The sequence below is a fragment of the Odontesthes bonariensis genome, chromosome 24, assembly GCF_027942865.1.
Source record: "Odontesthes bonariensis isolate fOdoBon6 chromosome 24, fOdoBon6.hap1, whole genome shotgun sequence".
NCBI classification, from domain to species: Eukaryota; Metazoa; Chordata; class Actinopteri; order Atheriniformes; family Atherinopsidae; genus Odontesthes; species Odontesthes bonariensis.
Genome location: NC_134529.1, coordinates 10,814,790 through 10,835,635, shown reverse-complemented (window position 1 = coordinate 10,835,635; position 20,846 = coordinate 10,814,790). Strand labels below are relative to the sequence as shown.

The following is a 20,846-nucleotide window of genomic DNA, read 5'->3' as shown; positions in this document are numbered from 1 at the left end:
TGCAACACAGCATGATGTATCTCATTCTCTACAGACTTAAAATCCTACTGTTGTCTTCCTGACACCTCACATATATAAGAAATTTACATACTGTATATGGAAAGCATGATTTGCTGGAAAAAAATCATCTGACAAAAAGTGCTTAACAAATGACTCCTTCATTCCACTAAAGTTGAAAACATTCTTGGCTTTCTCATCATCTCATACATGATTATCCAAACATGAGATGATGAGAAAGCTACGAATCATTTGAACTTTGATTTAAACGGAAAGTCACAAAATGGAAATATAAAAAAATAAGGGAGTTGTGGTGTCATCATTACTGATTGTACATGATTAATTGCAACGATTGTAAAAACATGCTAAGTGTCATACATCTGGCAACACTGAAATTTTAACTTTAGGATATATTTGGAGGAAGAAACCAACGCACACCAGAAGTTTCGAGGTGCAGGTAGCGGGTACTTGTTCACTTCAAAGGGGAAGATACCGCACACTCTTGTCCATCATGCTGAATTTTATTTCACAAACAACGTTTCGGCCAGTGTGCCCTTTCTCAAGTTTTTACACAAGTTTTTACACAAGCAAAGTGAAGACACCCCTTATAAAGTGTCCTCTAGTTTGTGATTGGCTGACAACAATCAGTTAATTAGTCCCATGACACCTGCCAATCAAGGTGGAGTCTCGTCACACATTAATCAATCACATTATGTTTACATTGGCAAATAGTGTCAAAAGGACAGGTAACAGATTTAGACAATTTATAAGTATTGAAAGAAAAAAGAAAAACATAAACATATTAATACACCAGCCTCTGTGAGTGCAAAAAATCCAAATACCAAGTGGTCTATATACAATATAGTCCCATGATGGGAAGACAAAATAAAGACAATACTTGCAATGTTTAAATCAGGCCACTAGGGGCCGTCATGAAAAGCATTGTATCACCCTGTCAACCCATCAAAAGAGTCCAGACCTGCAGAGTAACAATGAGTCTAGTTAGAGAAAACATTTCAGTTCAAATTCCACATTTAAACCAAAAGGAATTAATGTCCTAAAGGAATGAATATAATAATTTTCTCTCTGAGATAGTAGACGTTCAAGGTTACCACCCCGTCTAGGTAGAGATACCTTTTCAATGCCTGTATATTTTAGCGCAGAAACCAAATGACCAGCTTCCACAAAATGCGCTGCAACTGGATAGTTAAGGTTTTTACAGCGAATGGTGCTGCGATGCTCCGCAATGCGTACTTTTAACTTTTAACTCCCTACTGGTTTTACCAACATATGACTTTCCACATGGGCACGTAATCAGATAAATAACAGACTTTGTGTTACATGTGATAATGCCCTTAATTGGAATACTTTTACCTGTATGTGGATGTTTAAATGAAGTACATTTATAAGTATAACTGCATTGCACACAGGAGCCACATTTACGGTTGCCATCCGAAATAGGAGTTAAGACACACTTAGGGGGCGCAGTCAATGGTGGAAGATCAGAGTTTACCAACTTGTCCCTTAGGTTTTTACCACGTTTGTACACTATCCGTGGTTGGTTCTCAAATGCATCACCAAGATTAGTATCTGATTTGAGTATGTGCCAGTGACGGTTAATAATACTCTTTAGTTGCTCGGAACATTTGGAATAACATGTAGAGAGCATAATGGTGGGTTCTTCTTTTTTCTTTGGCCTGTAACGCAATAAATCCGACCTGGGTCTGTTTTTGATTTTGTCATTTGCAGAGGTAATTTGAGGTGACTTGTATCCGCGCGCTCGAAACTTGGACTCCATCGTGTGCATGCTGCGTTCGTAATCTGCCTCTCTGCTGCAAATGCGTTTAACCCTACAGAACTGACTGTAGGGGAGGCTGTTCTTCAGTGGAAGAGGATGACAAGAGTCGGCTCTTAAAAGACTGTTGCGTGCTGTAGGTTTAGTAAATAAATCTGTATACAGTGTGTCATTCTCCCGTAAGACCCACACATCTAGAAAGCTGATGCGGGTCAAATCAAAGTCCATTGAAAAAGTTAAACATTTTGTAAAATTATTCAGATAAGTAAAGAAATCTTGTAAATCATTAATGCTCCCACGCCACAGGGCCAGTACATCATCTATATAACGTTTCCAGAGTATCAGATGTGGTCTAAACCTGTTGTTCACATAAATATATTTTTCTTCAAACAACCTCATATAAATGTTAGCAAAGGATGGAGCAAAAGGACTGCCCATCGCTACACCTCACTTCTGTAAGAACCATGCATCTTGAAACAGAAAATAATTGCATGTCAGGATTAGTTTAGCAAATTCAAGTATGCAGTTTGTAGATGGGTTTGGGGAGGTTTCTCGTTCGGAAAGAAAATATTCTAATGCCTCCAAACCTTCGTCATGGGGTAAAGAGGTATAAAGAGCGTTCACATCAAATGACACAAGAATCATTTCATCTTCTGGAAGAGGGTTAACAGTGTCAATAACTGACAATAAATGCCCAGTGTCTTTGATAAATGATGGCGCAGCCTCCGCTAGGGGGCGAATAAAATGATCAACAAAAGTAGACATTGAGGCTGTCAGAGAGCCTGTGTCATTTGATGTGAACGCTCTTTACACCTCTATACCCCATGACGAAGGTTTGGAGGCATTAGAATATTTTCTTTCCGAACGAGAAACCTCCCCAAACCCATCTACAAACTGCATACTTGAATTTGCTAAACTAATCCTGACATGCAATTATTTTCTGTTTCAAGATGCATGGTTCTTACAGAAGTGAGGTGTAGCGATGGGCAGTCCTTTTGCTCCATCCTTTGTTAACTTTTATATGAGGTTGTTTGAAGAAAAATATATTTATGTGAACAACAGGTTTAGACCACATCTGATACTCTGGAAACGTTATATAGATGATGTACTGGCCCTGTGGCGTGGGAGCATTAATGATTTACAAGTTTTCTTTACTTATCTGAATAATTTTACAAAATGTTTAACTTTTTCAATGGACTTTGATTTGACCCGCATCAGCTTTCTAGATGTGTGGGTCTTACGGGAGAATGACACACTGTATACAGATTTATTTACTAAACCTACAGCACGCAACAGTCTTTTAAGAGCCGACTCTTGTCATCCTCTTCCACTGAAGAACAGCCTCCCCTATAGTCAGTTCTGTAGGGTTAAACGCATTTGCAGCAGAGAGGCAGATTACGAACGCAGCATGCACACGATGGAGTCCAAGTTTCGAGCGCGCGGATACAAGTCACCTCAAATTACCTTTGCAAATGACAAAATCAAAAACAGACCCAGGTCGGATTTATTGCGTTACAGGCCAAAGAAAAAAGAAGAACCCACCATTATGCTCTCTACATGTTATTCCAAATGTTCCGAGCAACTAAAGAGTATTATTAACCGTCACTGGCACATACTCAAATCAGATACTAATCTTGGTGATGCATTTCAGAACCAACCACGGATAGTGTACAAACGTGGTAAAAACCTAAGGGACAAGTTGGTAAACTCTGATCTTCCACCATTGACTGCGCCCCCTAAGTCTGTCTTAAAGTGATACTCCGGAGTAGATTCAAACTGGGGTCATTTGAACCGTGATATCCAGCCAAGTAGCCCACCCGCAGTTTTTTCGATCTTGGCTGAACATCAGCTGAGTTACTGAGTTATCCCGAATAGCTTCGTACAAGGGTTAATGGATCCTGGCAGTATCTCCAAAATTACCACACTAAAATCACATGCCATGACACCAAACTTCTACAGTAGTACAAATATGGTCTGTACTCACAAAACGATGCATTTGGAAGTTTGAAAATAGTCCAGGAGTTTATTATCATCAACACAAGCCTGATAGCTTCTCTGCTGCTAAAGCTGCGTCGACGTCACTTCTGGGAGCTGGGAGCTTCAAAGTAAGATGAGGGTTGATCTACTACTGTAGACAACAAAGTATATGCTATATTCTACATGTTTTTTTTATGAATTTTTATGTTGTAGAGTTGTGAAATTATTTTATCAATGGAGAAATTGAGCAGCCTTGCTTTGTTGTCTACAGTAGTAGATCAACAGCAACATCAACGTCGCTTACTTAAAAAAATCCGGGTTACTGTAATTTTTAATTTTTGTCGTAAAGTGGGTGTTACTGACGTCATCATCGTGCTACTACCACAGACAGCCCACAGACAAACACACACAGACTTTACGACAAAAATTCAAAATTACAGTAACCCGGATTTTTTTAAGTAAGCGACGCACCTCCACGTTATCAGTGCTAGTGTACAGTAATTAATAAATTATAAACAGCATAGTTTGTGCCTGTATAACGTTGCCCATAGGAAACCGTTTCATGGCCGAATATCTCAAGAGAGCAGCCAGACGCCTCTCGAATATCTTCGGAACAGCTCCAAATTACCAACAACAAGCAGGGGTGAGTAGAACATCATGCTATATTGTGAAATCAAGGGCCCAATGTCAAAAAAACGGTCTTGTCCTTTAACCTGAAATGGACTGGAAGCATAAAGAGGACAACCAAAAAATGTTTCCCTATTGATAAATGCACTTCATCAGTATCCCCACTGTTTAACTATGGATAGAGGCCAACATTCCCGCTTAGAAACACTCCATGATTTATTTATCCGGCCTCATAACTCCGGTGGGAGTCCTGAAGATAAAAAACATGCAAGTCTCTCTGGAACACGTGCAAATTTGTGAGGAAAGCTGTGTGTGGTGTCGCATTGCTACCCCACCCCAACAAAAGACCGATTGGTTTACAGTTATGACTCATGAGAAGAAAATATCTGGCTTTTGTCTGCCGCACAAGTTTCTGTTTCTAATCAGCCATATACATATCTCTATATGGAGGAATCCTTCAGCCTGAGGAATGTGGTATTCCTCCCCTGAGTGTTCAACAAGAGGCGGGGGCAAAACCTTGCACGCAGTGTAAAGAGAAGACTCCTCATGAGGTCCTAATTACCTCTGATAAGAACTTCATACTTACAATAACAATGGATGTGGAGCTGAGCTTTACATGAGCAAAAGCTGAACATTCACATACAGAAATGCTAACGTAGAAAAGTCAGCTGGAAGGTGGTACAGTAACCCGCCGCATGAGCTTATCGTCAAGTAAATGTATTATGACAATATGGTGCATTTTGACCAAAGCCAATCTTAAACTCCCTTTTGTCATGGCAGGTTGGTCTCACCAGAAAGTTCCCTGTACATACATTTTTCCACTCATCCAAAAAGTAGCAGTTTCATAATTCATGGCTAGCATATCCCTTGGGTTATAGTTTTCTGTTGGGCAGCGTTCATACCTCAAGATATAACTTGTGACACATGAATATCAGCCATGACCATTCAGACTTGTGTAACTGTCTAGCCATGTATTTTGTGACATGCTGACCAAACTATTTACATTCATTCTAATCCCAAAGCATGTACTCCCGGCTCTAACCATTCACAGGTGAGAAAGCAGCAGAAAAGCTTTTTCACAATCCACCGAAGTCTAAAGGGTCGTATAAACCAAGTTGACGATCAGCTGTCCGACATGAGCAAAGCATTGATGAATGTCCGTCTCTCTTGTATTTTTAGAGTGCTCGCCTCGCCACCATTTTCAGTCTCCATCAGCATCTTTTTTTCAGCCGATCCAACTTGGAGAATTGTCATTGTGGCAATTGGCGAACAAGCTCACTGATTGGAAGTTCAGTGTAGTGAACAAGTGCATAGTAAGGGAGATGACAATGAAAAGCCAATGGATAACTCATCATGTCACACACACAATATCTTCTTGTTTGTGATCTTCATCTCTCCAATACAAGCAACACATTCACATCAACTTGTGGAGTGAAGAAACTTAAGGCCAAATGATATTCAAGATCAAGAGAGACCTGCTCTGTGTTCCATTACTGAAAAACGCTATGGACACGTTTACTTTTTTCTTTCTCCTTTTTTAAATCTCTACAGCCCTCCAATTTGCCTTATTGTATAACATTTTACTGCCCCTTTCTGCACTGGTGAGCTATGTCTTCTTGTGCGGATGCAAATTGTACATTTTGTACATGGAACTCGTCTTTACAGTGTGTTAATGTGCTATTTTATTTGTCAAGGCGCTGGCAATGCAAGGCGACCCGGCAGGGGGCTTCTTGCTGCCGCTGGTTCTTTACATTCATTTGATTTGTAAGAGCCCTCTACAGAGTAGATTCCAATCATAAATGTTCTGGGGATGCAAGCCTCATCCCGAACATTCCTGGTAATCTCAAAAGTACTACCTCCATTCCACGGCTATTTTCAGAGGTGAAATTTCTCCCCTTGAGCTGTTTAGCCCTTGGATACTATGGTGGAAATGGAGGGGGTTGAGAAATGTTGTTGAAAAGCAGCTATATGCTTTGATAGAATGAGATGAAAAATGGTCAGATGGAAGTATAACCTCAGATCCAAAACTTTTAGGCAGCTGTGAGATATCATAATTCAAAGCAGAACATCTCAGGACATTTTTTCACTTTATTTCAGTCTATCTTTCCATAGAAGGCAGCAGCAGGTCTGGATCTGGTTTACACTTTTAAAAAAAGAAGTCTTTTCTTTTTTTTCCACTTCCACAACAGAATCCAGATTTTCTGAATCAATTCATGATATTGTGTATCATAGACGATAAAATCCTGCTAAATATATTCAGAGAAATACATTTCTTTAGTTGCTTAACTACTCGCCAACTTCCCCAGAGTTCCCATTTTAACCTGTGAATGGCACTAAAGAATGCACGTTTTAATACTCATTCATCTTATTTTATGTTTGTTACGCTGGGATCAAATTTCAAATGAGCATGTATTTTAAATGAATACATGAACAAAATATTAAACTAAAAAATATTTGAAAAGTTGACTTTGTAGTTTTTTGATTAAATTTAGACTTTAGATGATTCGCCAGCCACTGGAATCTTTTCATACAGGTTGCACAGTGTCTAAGTTTTATAGGCAAAGTTGCATTTAAAAAAATTCTCTGGGATCATTTTTCCTCAAGCGACCACTTTTATGCAAATCTTTTTTCTGTTTTCATAACATACTGGTCAGATAACAGTAAATGTTTTCCATAAAGTGGAAATTTTAATCAAAACATATCTATTGCATGTTATATGTTCGGTAATTGCACATCAATCTGAGACATGACCCTCTAAACCTCAGTTTGACCTTTTCATGTGGCACAATAAGTCTTTCCAGAAATGTCCTGACACAGAAAACTGGAGCGAACTGAACTTGTAATCTATCTTCCAACTCCTCCACTCTGAGATCCGCTACGCTTACCAAGTCCTCTCTCCATGACAGTGAGACTTGCATCTGTGACAGATGAGTGTCAACTGTTCGGTCAGTCTGGTTTCAAAGCAACATCAGAGAGTTTTGTGTAGGCGAGTATGTTACATAATGGCACGTGAGGATCAGAGACAAAAGGAGAACATTTAAGCCTGATGGCTTGTTTATTTTCCACAAATCTATGTTTTACGGTGGGGTTGTGAGTGAGGAAAGATAAATGGTCTAATGGCTTTCCTGGAATGTGAAGTTCACAGGGAGGCCAGATTAAAACAGATCTTGGTGATAAAAGAATACTTTGCTCTTTCTTCTTTGCTGCTCTCTTTCATGTTAAAAGTTTGTCAGAATCTGCGAGCCTGAACAGGCCAACACATTTCATCCTGTAACAATAGCATTGTTTAATGAAACTGCCGACCCAATAAACAAAAAAACTCAATGAACAAAATATTGAATGGAAAAGGGTTTATGCTGGATGCAATGCATCTTCGCAGATTTAGTGATACAGACACAATCTAATTGTGCCTGAAGTACAGCTGCTGTTTTTTGTGCACAGCCTGAACAGAGAGAAACAAAGATAGGTCAAATCAAGAAAGCTTCGTCTCAGACCGCTCGCATGTTAAGCTCCATTTTCCAGCTGTCTGTAACGCCTCTTTTGAGGGGAAGCTTTTACTTCACCGGGATCATAGCTAAAAAACTACTATACACCATAATACACTTTCAAAGGTCAAACTTGTCAGCTCAAAGTTGCAGGCAAAAGTTGATCATCATGTGAGCCTCTTGGAGATTCTATTCTAGCAGGTATCCCAGGCTGCACAGTCTAGAGATGGTCCAGAACAAGGCGGCATCTCTGCTGATTCATCAGTCAAAAAGGACACATATCACACCGCAACGCATTGAACACCACTGGCTACAGAAAGACTGCATGAATAAAACTCTTGTCACTAATGCTGCTTACAGAGTGACTGCAGGGTCTCTAAGCAGCTATCCACACCCAGTCAGGCTCCTCTTTCATGACTGTATTCCTCAAAAAAATACCATCATCTGGTATTGCCAACCCTATCCACCAGGCACAAGTTTCAATATGACCTGCTCTCATTTGTGGTTTCACAGTGGTGGAATGACGAATGAGCTACCAAATGCAAACAGCACTACCCTCAACCATCTCTTAAAGACTAATTTAAGTTGTTTTAGATGTAAGAGGTTGATAAATTACTTAATGATTAAGTAGGCTTAAGAGCTAATGATCCTTCCTTTTGAAATTAGTACTAGCAATAAGGCTAGTATTGCTAGTCTGGTTGAACCTCTCATGGCTCTAGCCCAAAACTTAAGGCTCAAGAGTATTATTGACATTCTGATCCCGATTTTAAAAAAGGCAAATTGTCTGCTCTCCCAAACCAGTTTTCTGCATAAAACCAAACTCACTAGTTAAAATAGGAAGCTAAGCATGCTATCACATGACTCTCAAGGTCTCAACAAGCATCTAACTAAACAATGACCCTGCATCAAAGACTTGTGTAATCTTGTGTAAGTAAAGAAGAAATGTTGACAAAGGCAATGGCCTAAGAGCGTTTGTACCTCTCGGACACGTGCCGTGAAATTATTCACGGATTTATTGTTATTTTACATTCTGAACAAATGTAAATAGTTTGTAAATGTAAATGCTTTCTGAAGGATTAACGTTTGGTGACAATCAAACATAATTAAGGATTATTCACTGCAGCTCAGGTTCAGTCTTACACATGTATATGGAAGAAAAAATAGTTAAGTATTAGTTAAGTAAATGACATGAGCCAAAAAGGTACAGTAAACATTTGGGGGAGTATCTGTCTTCATCATGCATGAATGACTGTGTCAGTTGGACAACAAGTCCTCCCATACTTTTACAAATTCCTGAAGAGCCGAGTTCAAAACTTCAGAGTGCATATTGATGGAATGATAAGTCAGTGCAGTCGATAAGTTTCAGTTGTGCTGCAGAGTTTTTGATATCTCTCAACATTTGGAAGTAATTTCCCAAAGGATCTGGGAAAGCCCTCACTGATCTAGGCTCCAAAACAAACAGAAATGAGTTGCTGGCAGTGATTAGCTCATTCGTAAGGCTCCTGGTCCTCATGAAGGACCTCTGGCCTGATGTAATTTGCCGAGAGGCCTTCAGGTTCTCACCACGCTCTCTGTGGGAGCCACTTACTGGATCAGGACCTGCAGCCTGATCAGAGCTGACGTGAGTTTGGGCGGTTTCCAGTGGGACAGGAAGCCGAGGCATGTGCTGTTTGAAATGCCAACTCAAGACAAACAGTCAGTGGTGGAAGAAGTGTGAGAAAAGTACAAATACTCGACTATTAAAACAGTTCAGTGACAAGTCACAATCAGTAAGACAATCGAATCTCTGTAGCATCCTTTGAGCGCCATATATTTGTAAGTCAGATTTTCATAAGCTCAAACAAACTAAATGGTATAATATTAGCTTATGTAATGCAGTGGAGAAGAAGTATTAAGGTGCATAACATGGAAGTGCTTCAATTAGGTGCAAATACCTCTAAAAGTTTAATTATTTTTCAGTTTGTTTCCGGTCATGTTTAAAGTCTTCAAACTAACTTTTCTCAGACCTCTCAGAGCCACGATCTCCTAAGGGCAGCTAAGAATCATGTGACCAGGCTGTTGTTGGTTTCCAACATTACATTTAAAAACCAGTGGAATCGATCCTTTCTTTAAAGCCTTTTAAAAAGCTGTAGAAATGTTTTCACTCAAAAAGTGCATCAGTAGTGATGCATTTATATCTTTCTGTCTTTTACTCCATCCCTGAGGTCTATTTTAAGTGTTTTTATAAATTCATTTTCATCATGTGCATTTTGTGATCTTGGAAAGGTGCAATAAACTTTTCTTGCATACATACTGTTCTGCACTTAAACAATGTACTTGACTAAATGTATGTAGCTGCATTCCACCCCTGCAACCAGTTGACGGTGAAGGGCTTGAACTTTGACCATGTCTGGAATGACACTTTGCTATCCTTGTTAAAGCAATATGAGACGAGCCGAGGAGCTTCAAAGAGGCGGTCACGCCAGCATTTATTGCTGGTGATTTGAAATGACTGAAATTTTCACTCATATTTTTCTTTGAACGTTGATTGAATCAATTCTTACCCATTGTGGTAATATGTATGAGACTGTTGGTATGTTGCTCTAATACACATGCACTTTTTATGGTTGTGTTCATATGTGCAAAACCTGAAGCTATAACCTACTCATTACATGTCTCATTACCCACTTGATTATTACTAACATGCAATTAACTGGTTTATACTGAAGAACCATTTATTATTATAAGTATTTTTCTTTAATCTGTATATTTTTTATCTTTATATGTGACAGTACATTTTGACATACCTCCTACACACTAAATATAGAGGGGTGATATTAAGTGTTACAACTGAGTCTAATCTAATTTAGAGAAAATGCATCCTGTATGTTCTGTATCCTCTACTCTTTATGAAAGGATCTTTCTGTCATATAAGTTCTGAAATACTTTCTTGTATTAAATTAGAACACTTCTACATGATTTTCCATGTGATCTTGTTGTGGAGTAGTGCATAGCAAGGTCACTTAAATCACATGATCAGCACTTGTGATTAATTTCCATAAACATTAACAAAATATATATCATTATGGATTAAACAAGATAATTAGCTTAAACGAAATAACATATTTTCCGAAGACATTTTTAAAGATAACGCCCTTGTAATTTCAATTTATTAATACTTCAAGGGCAGCACTTGTGTTTGTTATTCAATATTATATACAGTACTAAATTGTTTTTATGTAAGTGTTGGAACTGAAATTGCACGTTTCATCAGTCACAAACTGCAAAATAGTTGAATATCAGGGGAACAGTCTTCACTAAAAAAAGAGGAACAGTGTTCAGCAGAGCAAATGAAGACAAAAACAAAAAAAGTTGTGTTGCTACCAGAAAGATAATCTATATATATATTTAAATAAATAAACATGAATTATCATGTTTTTTCTGCTTGCTGTATTTGCAGATATTAAAGCGTCAGTTTGAAGTTAAATCAAAAATAACTTTGACAGTGAAAAATGAGTGGGAAGGAGCAGTCATTAACTCTTTTGCTCATGTCGACCCACTGGCCGGGTGTCATTATGTTTATGTTTTGCCTGTCCCCTGCACAGTCCACGGAGGAAACCCATCCCTCGTGAGCAAAGTGCATGAAGTTGGGGGAGTTAACCACAGAGGCCTCAGTCTTCTGCCCTGTCATTGGTCGCCACCAGAAATGCACCAGTTTAAAACCAGACGCCGCTCTCTTCCCTCCCTTCACACGGCACAACCCCTAAAAAAGGCAGATAAGGAGGGACAGACGCACAGAGCTGTTGAGAGATAACCAGAGTTGGTCTCAGGATGCCTGCGTATGCCACCAACATGAGGATGAAGTTCCCCATCGTGGCCTTGACTTTGGAGATTATCACCATCATCCTGTATGCAGTGTTTGTGACCTATGATGATGGAAAACCTCACTCTTCTCACCATGCTGATTCCAATCATACTGATGAAGCCCAGCCTATGGATCTCTACCCCAGTAAGTCTGCCTGGGGCTGCATGCTGAGGGATGCTCTCCAGATGGATGCCTCAGTGTTTGGTCATTAAACTACTTCTGAAGAGTTTACAGATTATCAAATTATTTATCTATAGGATGCAACACACTAAATGTGTTGCATCCTTTTATTAGCAAACATGAATCCTACAGCAGAGAAAATGTTGGCAACACCTACACTGGTTTGCTGTCACAGGGTGATTATTGGGAGGTTGCAGATATCAAAAACAAAACTTATCTTTTCAAAGCGGAAGAGCATTGCCAGCTGTAAAGGGTTTTCCTCTTTCCCAGGAATAATTTTGCTTTAATTTACCCATTACCTGCAAGCAGAAAGAGAAAAAGTTGGAGGTCTGCTGAAAGCAGTAATAGAAGTCATGAGGTTTCATTGTCCTCTGCCACAAAATCAAACACGTGCAGCTGAGGAGTCAAGAGGATCTTGCAGGGAAGAGGGTCAGCTCTCATTGAGAGGAGGTCATGTGTCATTTATATTACTGTGTCAAGCAGGGGGAATTAAGGGCAATCATATGGTTACTTAAACAAAAAAGGATTTTTTGTAGCATTTAGGAGCATTTTTAGAAACAGGTATTTTGTTTGTACTTTTAGGAAGAATTGAGACATTTCTACACTTAATTTCCTCTATGGATCTGGTCTTATCTGCATTAAGATAGCTGCAGCTATACACTGCTGTTTCACTGTATGAATGTGTGCTCATGATTGGGTGGGGCAGGTGTGAATCACGAAGATTAGTTCAGTTTCATAACTGTAAATATCTCATTTAATTTAGGATGTTGTAGCCACATTACATTGTCTGTCAAGAAAGAATTTAACTAAAGTGAATCATTTTTATTTCTTTTCCACTTTTTTTTCATTTACTGTGTCTTACAGTTTCCCACCAAAAAAAAAAAAAATGCCTTGAATAAAATTGCTGTCTGACTGGTCAAAAGGAAATGCTGAACATGCAACATGTGTCAAAATATGTAAAACTGCCTCTGATGTTAAGGGACAAATTTGCAAATGTCTGCAAACATAGCTCGGTAAAATGAAAAAAAAATCTGAATTATGCTGGAAATGTAAAAGTATGAGGCTTGTGGTCATGTGCAAAGATCCACTTTCTATTTGCCAAAGCAAGACTAGTAATCAGAGTAACGTGGACGAGAGTAAATTAAAACATCAAAGCCTCCTTTTTTGAGCAGGAAATTTGTTTATTCTTTTAAAAAAACTACGAGCGGCTGATGCAATTTTGTGTTGTCAAGCATTACATGATACTGCAAGAGTTTCTCATTTCTAAGGAGTTCAGATGCAATCGATCACATCAGAGGCGAGGAGATTTACTGCTCCAGCATCTGGAAAAATTCTACAATAATCTATCTTTATTGGCTGGTTACATCACTCCTCTAAAGTCTGTGCTACAGAAGCTCCTCAGGGGATTCTCCCTGGCTTGGTTCTTTAGAATATAGTGTGTTACCTAACGTCTGGGCGTGGTGCCAGTCTCCGTGGCTACTCTCCAACTTTATCGCAATAGCATCCTGTTGAGGGGCTCTTACTGTTCAGCCCCTACTACAAGGAAAGCTAGTCTGAGTCACCAAGCTGAGACTCAGGAAGGGGTCAGGTGTTCTTCAAGTCAGCTTCAAATGGCTCAACGCCCAACCAGATATCCATACTTCAATGCACTGCTGCAAATGTTGTGCTCAGTGTTTAAAAAGCTGATCAACAGATAAGAACAGAACATTTTTATCTAATAGAAAAAGGGTATTTAAATCCCTAACTTCCAGTTAGAGAGGTTTTTAAGCACATACAGAGATTTCTCACCAAAGCAAATGTGCTCATACCCTCTCCATGAACATTTTATTTATAAAAATAAGCGTGGAGGAATGTTGTCTCCTTCATTATAATCATCTAAGAGCTGCTGCGTTTTAAACAGGGACTATTTTTTCTTTGCATTATGGAAATGCAATTGAAGTCCACTTCAGGTCTGGGTTATGGCTTTTACACTTCGGGGCGCAAATGGCAAAAATATAGTCATACCGGTGTAATTTGTATCATACAATACTATCCCATTGTGGGATGTTAAAACGCTGCAGATCCACAATAAAGGCTCAAAAATTGTACAATTACTACATTTTCATTACTCTTAGTTGGCAGAAGGCACTAATCACAGAACTTTGTGCCATGATTGTGCTAGATATGTAGTTTAAATGCATCATGAACAAGGTTTTCAACAGTCGTACTTTTCTGCTTCACTCCCACGCACAATTTCTTACTTTTCTACTGTGCAGCTCGATTAAATTCAGTTAATCTATATCACGCCAATTTACAACGTGTCATTTCGAGGTACTTTAGACAGAGATTATACAAGTCCAGCCAAATCCAATTATTATCCAGTTCATTGTAATCCAAATTGAATCCAATTCAGTCCGATTGACCACTTTCCAATTTGAGGGATTAGGCATTAAAAGTACATGATTAGGGTTTGAAGTTATGTACATGGCTAGGTCAAGATTCCCATCATGTCACTTAAACGCTGCTCAACAGAAAACCGTAGTCTCGGGATATTTTACTATCTCCCTGTTTGCAACCATGGATTGTGACCCTACGTTTTGGACAAGTGGACAAATGTATGAATAACACGTTTTCTGCTGAGACTTGACCTTGAGCAATAACTCACTGGAGCCTCTGTTGGTTGCATGGTGACATCACAGTCACAACAAGCTTCCAGTAAAAGAAATGACACATGATTACAAAGCTTTGACTAGCTCGTAGGCACATCTTTTTCACTTGTTTCCAGCCTTAGCCACAGTAAGTTAACTGGCTGCTTTTCATCTAACATATAGAGTTGATTTAGTCATCTCATCTACTTCATAAGTTGTGTCGAGTATGTACTCTGCCTATCGCCTGATGGCGGCTGTTATAGGCTCCAGCCCCCCGGTGACCCAGATTTGGATAAAGCGAGAATGAAAAATTGAGAGATGGATGGCTCCAGCTCATCAGAAATAAAAGTGAACAAACATATTTCTCAATTTGTAAAAGTGTTCCTTTATGGAAGCAGCACAGTGGTATTGTCCTGTCTAGACAATGGAGGCTAAATACAGTAAATACTGATGAAGAAGTAAGGAAATGAAGGGTATTGTTTCTCAGGTTAAATACCTCCACCTTGATGCATTTTCCATATGAGATGCTCATCATATCAAGCTTAATGGCTGATGGGAAACAGGAGTCCAACTTCCTGTCATACTGATGACTTTTGGTGGGGGTACCTAGTTCAATGCAAGTCCTCCTGTGATAGTGTGCAGTTGTTTGTGTGTATAGAATACAATGAAAACACCATGTGTGGATAAAATAATGTGGGATATGATCCATCTAATTCAAAATCCTGTTGTCTCTGTCAGTGCAGGAGCTCACACTGAATGATAAAGGTCCACCAACCCCCCCCCCCCCCATGAGACTTTGTAATAGTTTAAACTTATTAAGATCATGTGCACCCAATATAGAAAAGAACCAGAAACCCAGTAGAAGCAGCAAGGGACTTTTTTTTCTCCCCTAAACACCATTCATAGTGTGATTGAATTGCTTTCCCAGCTAACATGTCACAACTAAAAATGCAGTCCCTGTTAAATTACGCCTGATAAGACCAGTAACTTCTTCATAACTCATCTGAGGTGGAAACAAAACCATCATGACCAGTAAAGTCATGGGAAAATACTCATGTCTAACTAAAGGTAGCATTTTATTAAAGTGCTTGATCTGATTTCATTTCATTTCATTTCCTCATTTGACAGCAGCAGAACTGACCTTCCTTCTTATATCCTCAGTGTTTCAGGATGTCCACGTCATGATCTTCATCGGCTTTGGATTCCTGATGACATTCCTTAAGAAATACGGGTTCAGCAGTGTGGGTGTCAACCTCCTTCTGGCTGCCTTTGGCCTGCAGTGGGGCCTCTTCATGCAGGGCATCTGGCACATGGATCACGGCGTGATTAAAGTCGACATTTTTAAGTATGTCTTTGAATGTGCAGCTATTCAAAATCCCCTCAAGTAAAACTAATGCAGTTGTATATCTATAAGTGTGGAAAAATATTTCAACATGAATGGCTTCGAACAAAGAGTACAGAAAGAAGAAAACAACTCCCTTTTGTCTTTTAAACAGCAACAGTTCTTTCTTAAGTAGTTTCCTCAGGATATTTGGTATGTTGGCTGTTCCAGACATCTTTGAAAACCTTCCACCATTTTTCTATACACTACAGCTTCTGCTACTTTGTGTAACCTAACATTCATTCAATCATGTTTGGACCATAGTGCTGTAGAGCCTGCAACATCAGTCATTTGCTTTTGTGTGATAGATAAGAATCTAAAGCTCTTGAGTAGCTCAGATGGAGCACTTTAAATTTTGTGGCTGTTAAAGGTTAGGTGAGGTTTTTCTTATACTGTCCTAATGACTTACTGTCTTACCCCTAATGCAGAATGATCAACGCAGACTTCAGCACGGCTACAGTCCTGATCTCCTTTGGTGCCGTTCTGGGTAAAACCAGCCCTGTGCAGCTCCTCATCATGACCATATTGGAGATCACCATCTTCTCCGTCAATGAACATTTAGTGGCTAATATTCTGGAAGTGAGTTAATCATGGTAGAGGATTTAAGAGTTAAACAGAGACTGAATCACAGCTTTATAATCAGGAACATTCATCATGAAAACAGAATTAAATTAAAAATCAAGAGGCATGACTATACTGTTACGTGACTGCATTACCTTCTCTTCAACAGGCTAATGATGTTGGAGCGTCAATGATCATCCACGCTTTTGGAGCATACTTTGGTTTGGCAGTGGCTCGAGTACTTTACAGGCCTTCTTTAAGAAATGGACATGAGAACGATGGATCTGTTTATCACTCTGATCTGTTTGCAATGATTGGTAAGAGACAGTTACACTTCCAAATAATACATCAATTGTGTGCAAATTATTATTTATAATATTACTTTGCTATCAATTAATCCCACATACTGAACCCCAAACCTTAATGTTAAACAAAATATGTCAAGCAAATGAATAACAAAACTCATATGTGTACTCTGGACTTTTTATTCTTTTATTTTTTTTGTATAGTATGATCAATTCTCTGAGTGTTGACATCTTGTATTTTCCGACTCCCTAACTGGTTCCTCCTGAACATGGATGACCGGTGCCACCTGGTGGACATAAATAGCCATGCAGCTTACGTCACGATTGACTGATATTGACTTCAACTGTTTATCTGCTTAGTAAACATGAGCATGAACACAAGCAAACTTCTTCTACAGGAACTGTCTTCCTGTGGATGTTCTGGCCCAGCTTTAATTCAGCAATTGCTGATCCGGGAATCACTCAGCTCACTGCAGTGATCAACACCTACCTATCCCTGGCTGCCTGTGTGCTCTCCGCCTACGCCATCTCCAGCCTTGTGGAGCACAAAGGAAAACTGGACATGGTCAGCCAACTTTCTTCAAATATTCACGATCTAAAACTAATCTCAAAGCACAGATTTGGTCAAACACTTGTTTTTATATCTTTATACTGTATAGGTGCATATTCAGAATGCCACTTTGGCCGGTGGCGTTGCCGTGGGAACATGTGCTGATATGAACATCGAGCCATTTGGGGCCATGCTGATTGGATTAACTGCTGGCCTTATTTCCACCTTGGGCTTCAAGTACCTCTCTGTGAGTTGAAAAACAAAAAAACAAGAATGAGAAATAAAGATGTAATCAGAATGTTTAGTATTTAAAAAAATCAATCTTCTTGAAACTTGAGGTGCAACAGGTAATTTTCAGCAAAAACAGTTTTCTCTTTTTCCCCTAAGTGTTTTCTTAGGTTTCGTACTCCTCACTGATAGTAAACTTAGTATTCGATGGTATTGAACTCAAACAAGTCATCTAAAAATGATACAACTCACTTTGTGGATATATGTTTGGCCTTTTCTATGAATCAAGAAATTAATAGAGATGCTACTCTAACTAATGCAAGTAGTGGCAAAAAAAAAAAAAAAAAAGATACCTTACTCAAAAATGGACTTTATAAGTCAGAAATGAATAATTCATAGAGGGAACCCTGCTCATTTCTAGGATATCAAGGCATATTTCACCTTCAGTTTTTTTCCCTCCTCTGTAGCCCATTCTGGCAGCAAATCTGGGTATCCAAGATACCTGTGGAGTCCACAATCTGCATGGCATGCCTGGCATCCTGGGCGGGCTGGCTGGTATCGTGGCTGTGGCTTTGGGCAAAAAGGATGGGTAAATCTGACACATATCAATAACATTTTCACATCTAGCAGCATTGTTGTTTTAAAGTAATCTAATTCTCCATTCAAATGTCAGCTCTGCAGCCATGCAAGCTGCTGCCTTGGCTTCATCCCTGGGCTTCGCTTTGATCGGAGGTGTTATTACAGGTGGGTGGAGATAAAAACTAAAACCACGTATCTGACTAATAACTGTGAAAGTCATGCATGGGGTTTCGTTTATGGGAAAGGTATTATTATTTTTCAAACAATTGAATTTCTTCTTCAAGGTTTAATAATGAAGTTGCCATTCTGGGGACAGCCTCCAGACCAGAACTGCTTCGATGACTCTATTTACTGGGAGGTAAGAACTCCCTCTTCTCATAAATATCAACTTCAGTGACAGATTCTAAGGCCCAATGTTTGTTTAAGTTGTGAAGTCATTAGTTTTGGGATTATATCAGGAAGATGAGGTTCATGTCATCAGTACAGTCAGACATTTATCTGACAGGCTTTAATTCACAGAACTATCCACTTTCTATTAGCTAGTAATTGTTTGCTGTTTGCATAATGTACACTTACCTTATTTAGACCTGTTTTATCATGCCACAGAAATATAATATGCCCTTGTATGTTTTCCAGGTTCCTGAAGAGGAGGAGGAGACTGAGGGGAGCTTGGCTCCTACAGATCACTCAAAGAACAAAGCAGAGGTTTAGAGATCCACACGTCAACCACTCAGCTAGAAATGAAGATGTGAAGAGTTTTCTTTAAGCTACAGCTTTATTTGTCATTTATATGACTGTGATTTGAAAAAAAAAAGAATATACAAACACTTAGTCAGTCTTTTAAGTGTTTTCCTCACAAAGATATCTCCACACAGGCTATTTTCATCATAATGCAGTTTAAATTTGTGATCAAGAAGGCACCCAAAGATTTACATGATTCAGACTCAAAGACAAAACACAAGCCATTTTATTTGAACAAGAATGAAGATTGAATAATCCAATTTACATGGGAAAAAAAATAGATTTCAAAGATGTTATGATTATTAAATACAAAATTCGCAAACCACTGCAAAAAAGACAGTGGGCCACTCCAATCTTTCACTGCTGAAACACAGCCACTTCTTTAAGCTTTTCTTAATGTCATTTTATATTATATAAAAAAGCATATGAGCATGCTTTAAGATATTACTACAGTGTGTATTTTCTTTGTCCATTTCTTCCCACCTGACATATCCATGTCTGCTCACATTTGAGTAAATTGTGGAGGTTGATCTGTTGCTTCGCATTACCTCACTGGAGCCCAGTCCTTGTGCGAGGAGTCAGAGTCGAGCTGCGTGGAAAAGCAGCAGCGTGGCTCTGATGTGGGCAGGGATGGTCGCATAATGTTCCTGTAACTAAAGAACCTTTGTGTGTCTTATCTGTTATTACCTCTGAGCAATTTCTATCTTTTCTAGGCCACCTGTACAATTTAGCATGAGCTTAGCTGTCACAGGGCAAGCTGGGTTTTGTTATGTTTTCTATTATGAGCAAATGTATTCTTATTTGTACATACAGTTTAGTTCTTCTATGGATTGACATGGTCAGTTTTATCAAAGCTAAGAAATGGCAACTGGTACTGCATATTTTTTTCAGACATCTTCACAATTGAACAGGAACTGTATGACTGTGTTTGGTGTTTCATGATACGCATCCATCAGCATATTTTGTTCTTGTTTTATTCTGTTTCAGTCTGACTTTTACACTGTTACAGAGGTAACAAACCTTTTGTGTATATCATAGGATTAGATCTCACCTTTACCACTTGTTTTAAGTGGCATCGCACTAAAGTGCTGGAGACAATGTGTTTAATGTCAAAATACAGGACTGGTAGCTTGATGAAACTGACTACAAATAGACTAATCAAAGATTTTCAGGTTTTGGCAAATGATTTGTGATGCCCAGAACACTGAAGTGCATCAAAGCTTTTGTATTTTTATACAGTGGGCATGTGCTCCTATTTGTATGATATACTAATACTGTCATAATAAATGTGTTTTTGTACAATACTGCTGTTTAGGTGGTAGTTGTTTTAAACATTGTTGCAGCAAAATCAACAATAATCATTTAGTTTAAATCATCTTGTCATCATCATCATCTTCCAACAGAGATGGTTGACATGTGTGTTTGAAGAAAAAAGAAACTACATTAGATCCTTGCAGAACGTCTCATGTATTACCATCAAGCGGTTAAAAATTCAATGCAATACTTCAGTTTCACACCAAATACTTGTTAAAGATATTAGTCAGCCTAAAAAAAATACCACGATACTAAAGTACCGTGCAGAGGTTTTGAGTCACCCCTCATTTGTTTATATTTTGCTTTAATTTTTTATTTATTCTCATTTCTTTTCTAGTACCAATAAAAAATGCCAAAGATAACACAGTTTGACATCGAATAGTAATTTTGCATCAACAAGATGATTCACAAAGAAGCTATTAGCTGAAAACTTGGCATATCTCAGTATGGTGTGCAGCGTGTCCCTAAATATTTGAGAAATCTGGACAAGTGTAGGTCAAAAGATGAAGTCACAGGCCTTCAAAAAAACTATCTACAGCAGATGAACAGTATCTGAAAGGGATGTCCTTAAGAAATAGGGGATCAGAAAAGCAAAGACCTGACACAGGACCTGAGAGATCCATCTGGCCCTTCAGTCAATCCATCTACTGTTGGC

At 38.9% G+C, this 20,846-nt stretch overlaps 1 protein-coding gene across 1 annotated transcript; it reads left to right on the top strand.

The window, feature by feature from the left end:
- The first annotated feature begins 11,598 nt into the window (after positions 1-11,598).
- On the top strand, positions 11,599-20,181 carry rhag (Rh associated glycoprotein). Its single transcript, XM_075459680.1, has 10 exons — positions 11,599-11,869; positions 15,694-15,877; positions 16,342-16,492; positions 16,644-16,791; positions 17,178-17,344; positions 17,439-17,576; positions 18,025-18,146; positions 18,231-18,301; positions 18,421-18,494; positions 18,773-20,181. The coding sequence occupies exons 1-10, from the start codon at positions 11,692-11,694 to the stop codon at positions 18,845-18,847; spliced, it is 1,308 nt and encodes a 435-aa protein (XP_075315795.1). The 5' UTR covers positions 11,599-11,691; the 3' UTR covers positions 18,848-20,181.
- The last annotated feature ends 665 nt before the right edge of the window (positions 20,182-20,846 follow it).

Excerpts from the sequence above, each read along its gene's own strand:
- rhag (XM_075459680.1), top strand. The coding sequence starts at position 11,692 with ATGCCTGCGTATGCCACCAACATGAGGATGAAGTTCCCCATCGTGGCC. Across the intron at positions 17,345-17,438 it reads ACAAAGGAAAACTGGACATG|GTGCATATTCAGAATGCCAC; the intron begins GTCAGCCAACTT and ends TATACTGTATAG. Across the intron at positions 18,147-18,230 it reads GCTTTGGGCAAAAAGGATGG|CTCTGCAGCCATGCAAGCTG; the intron begins GTAAATCTGACA and ends TTCAAATGTCAG.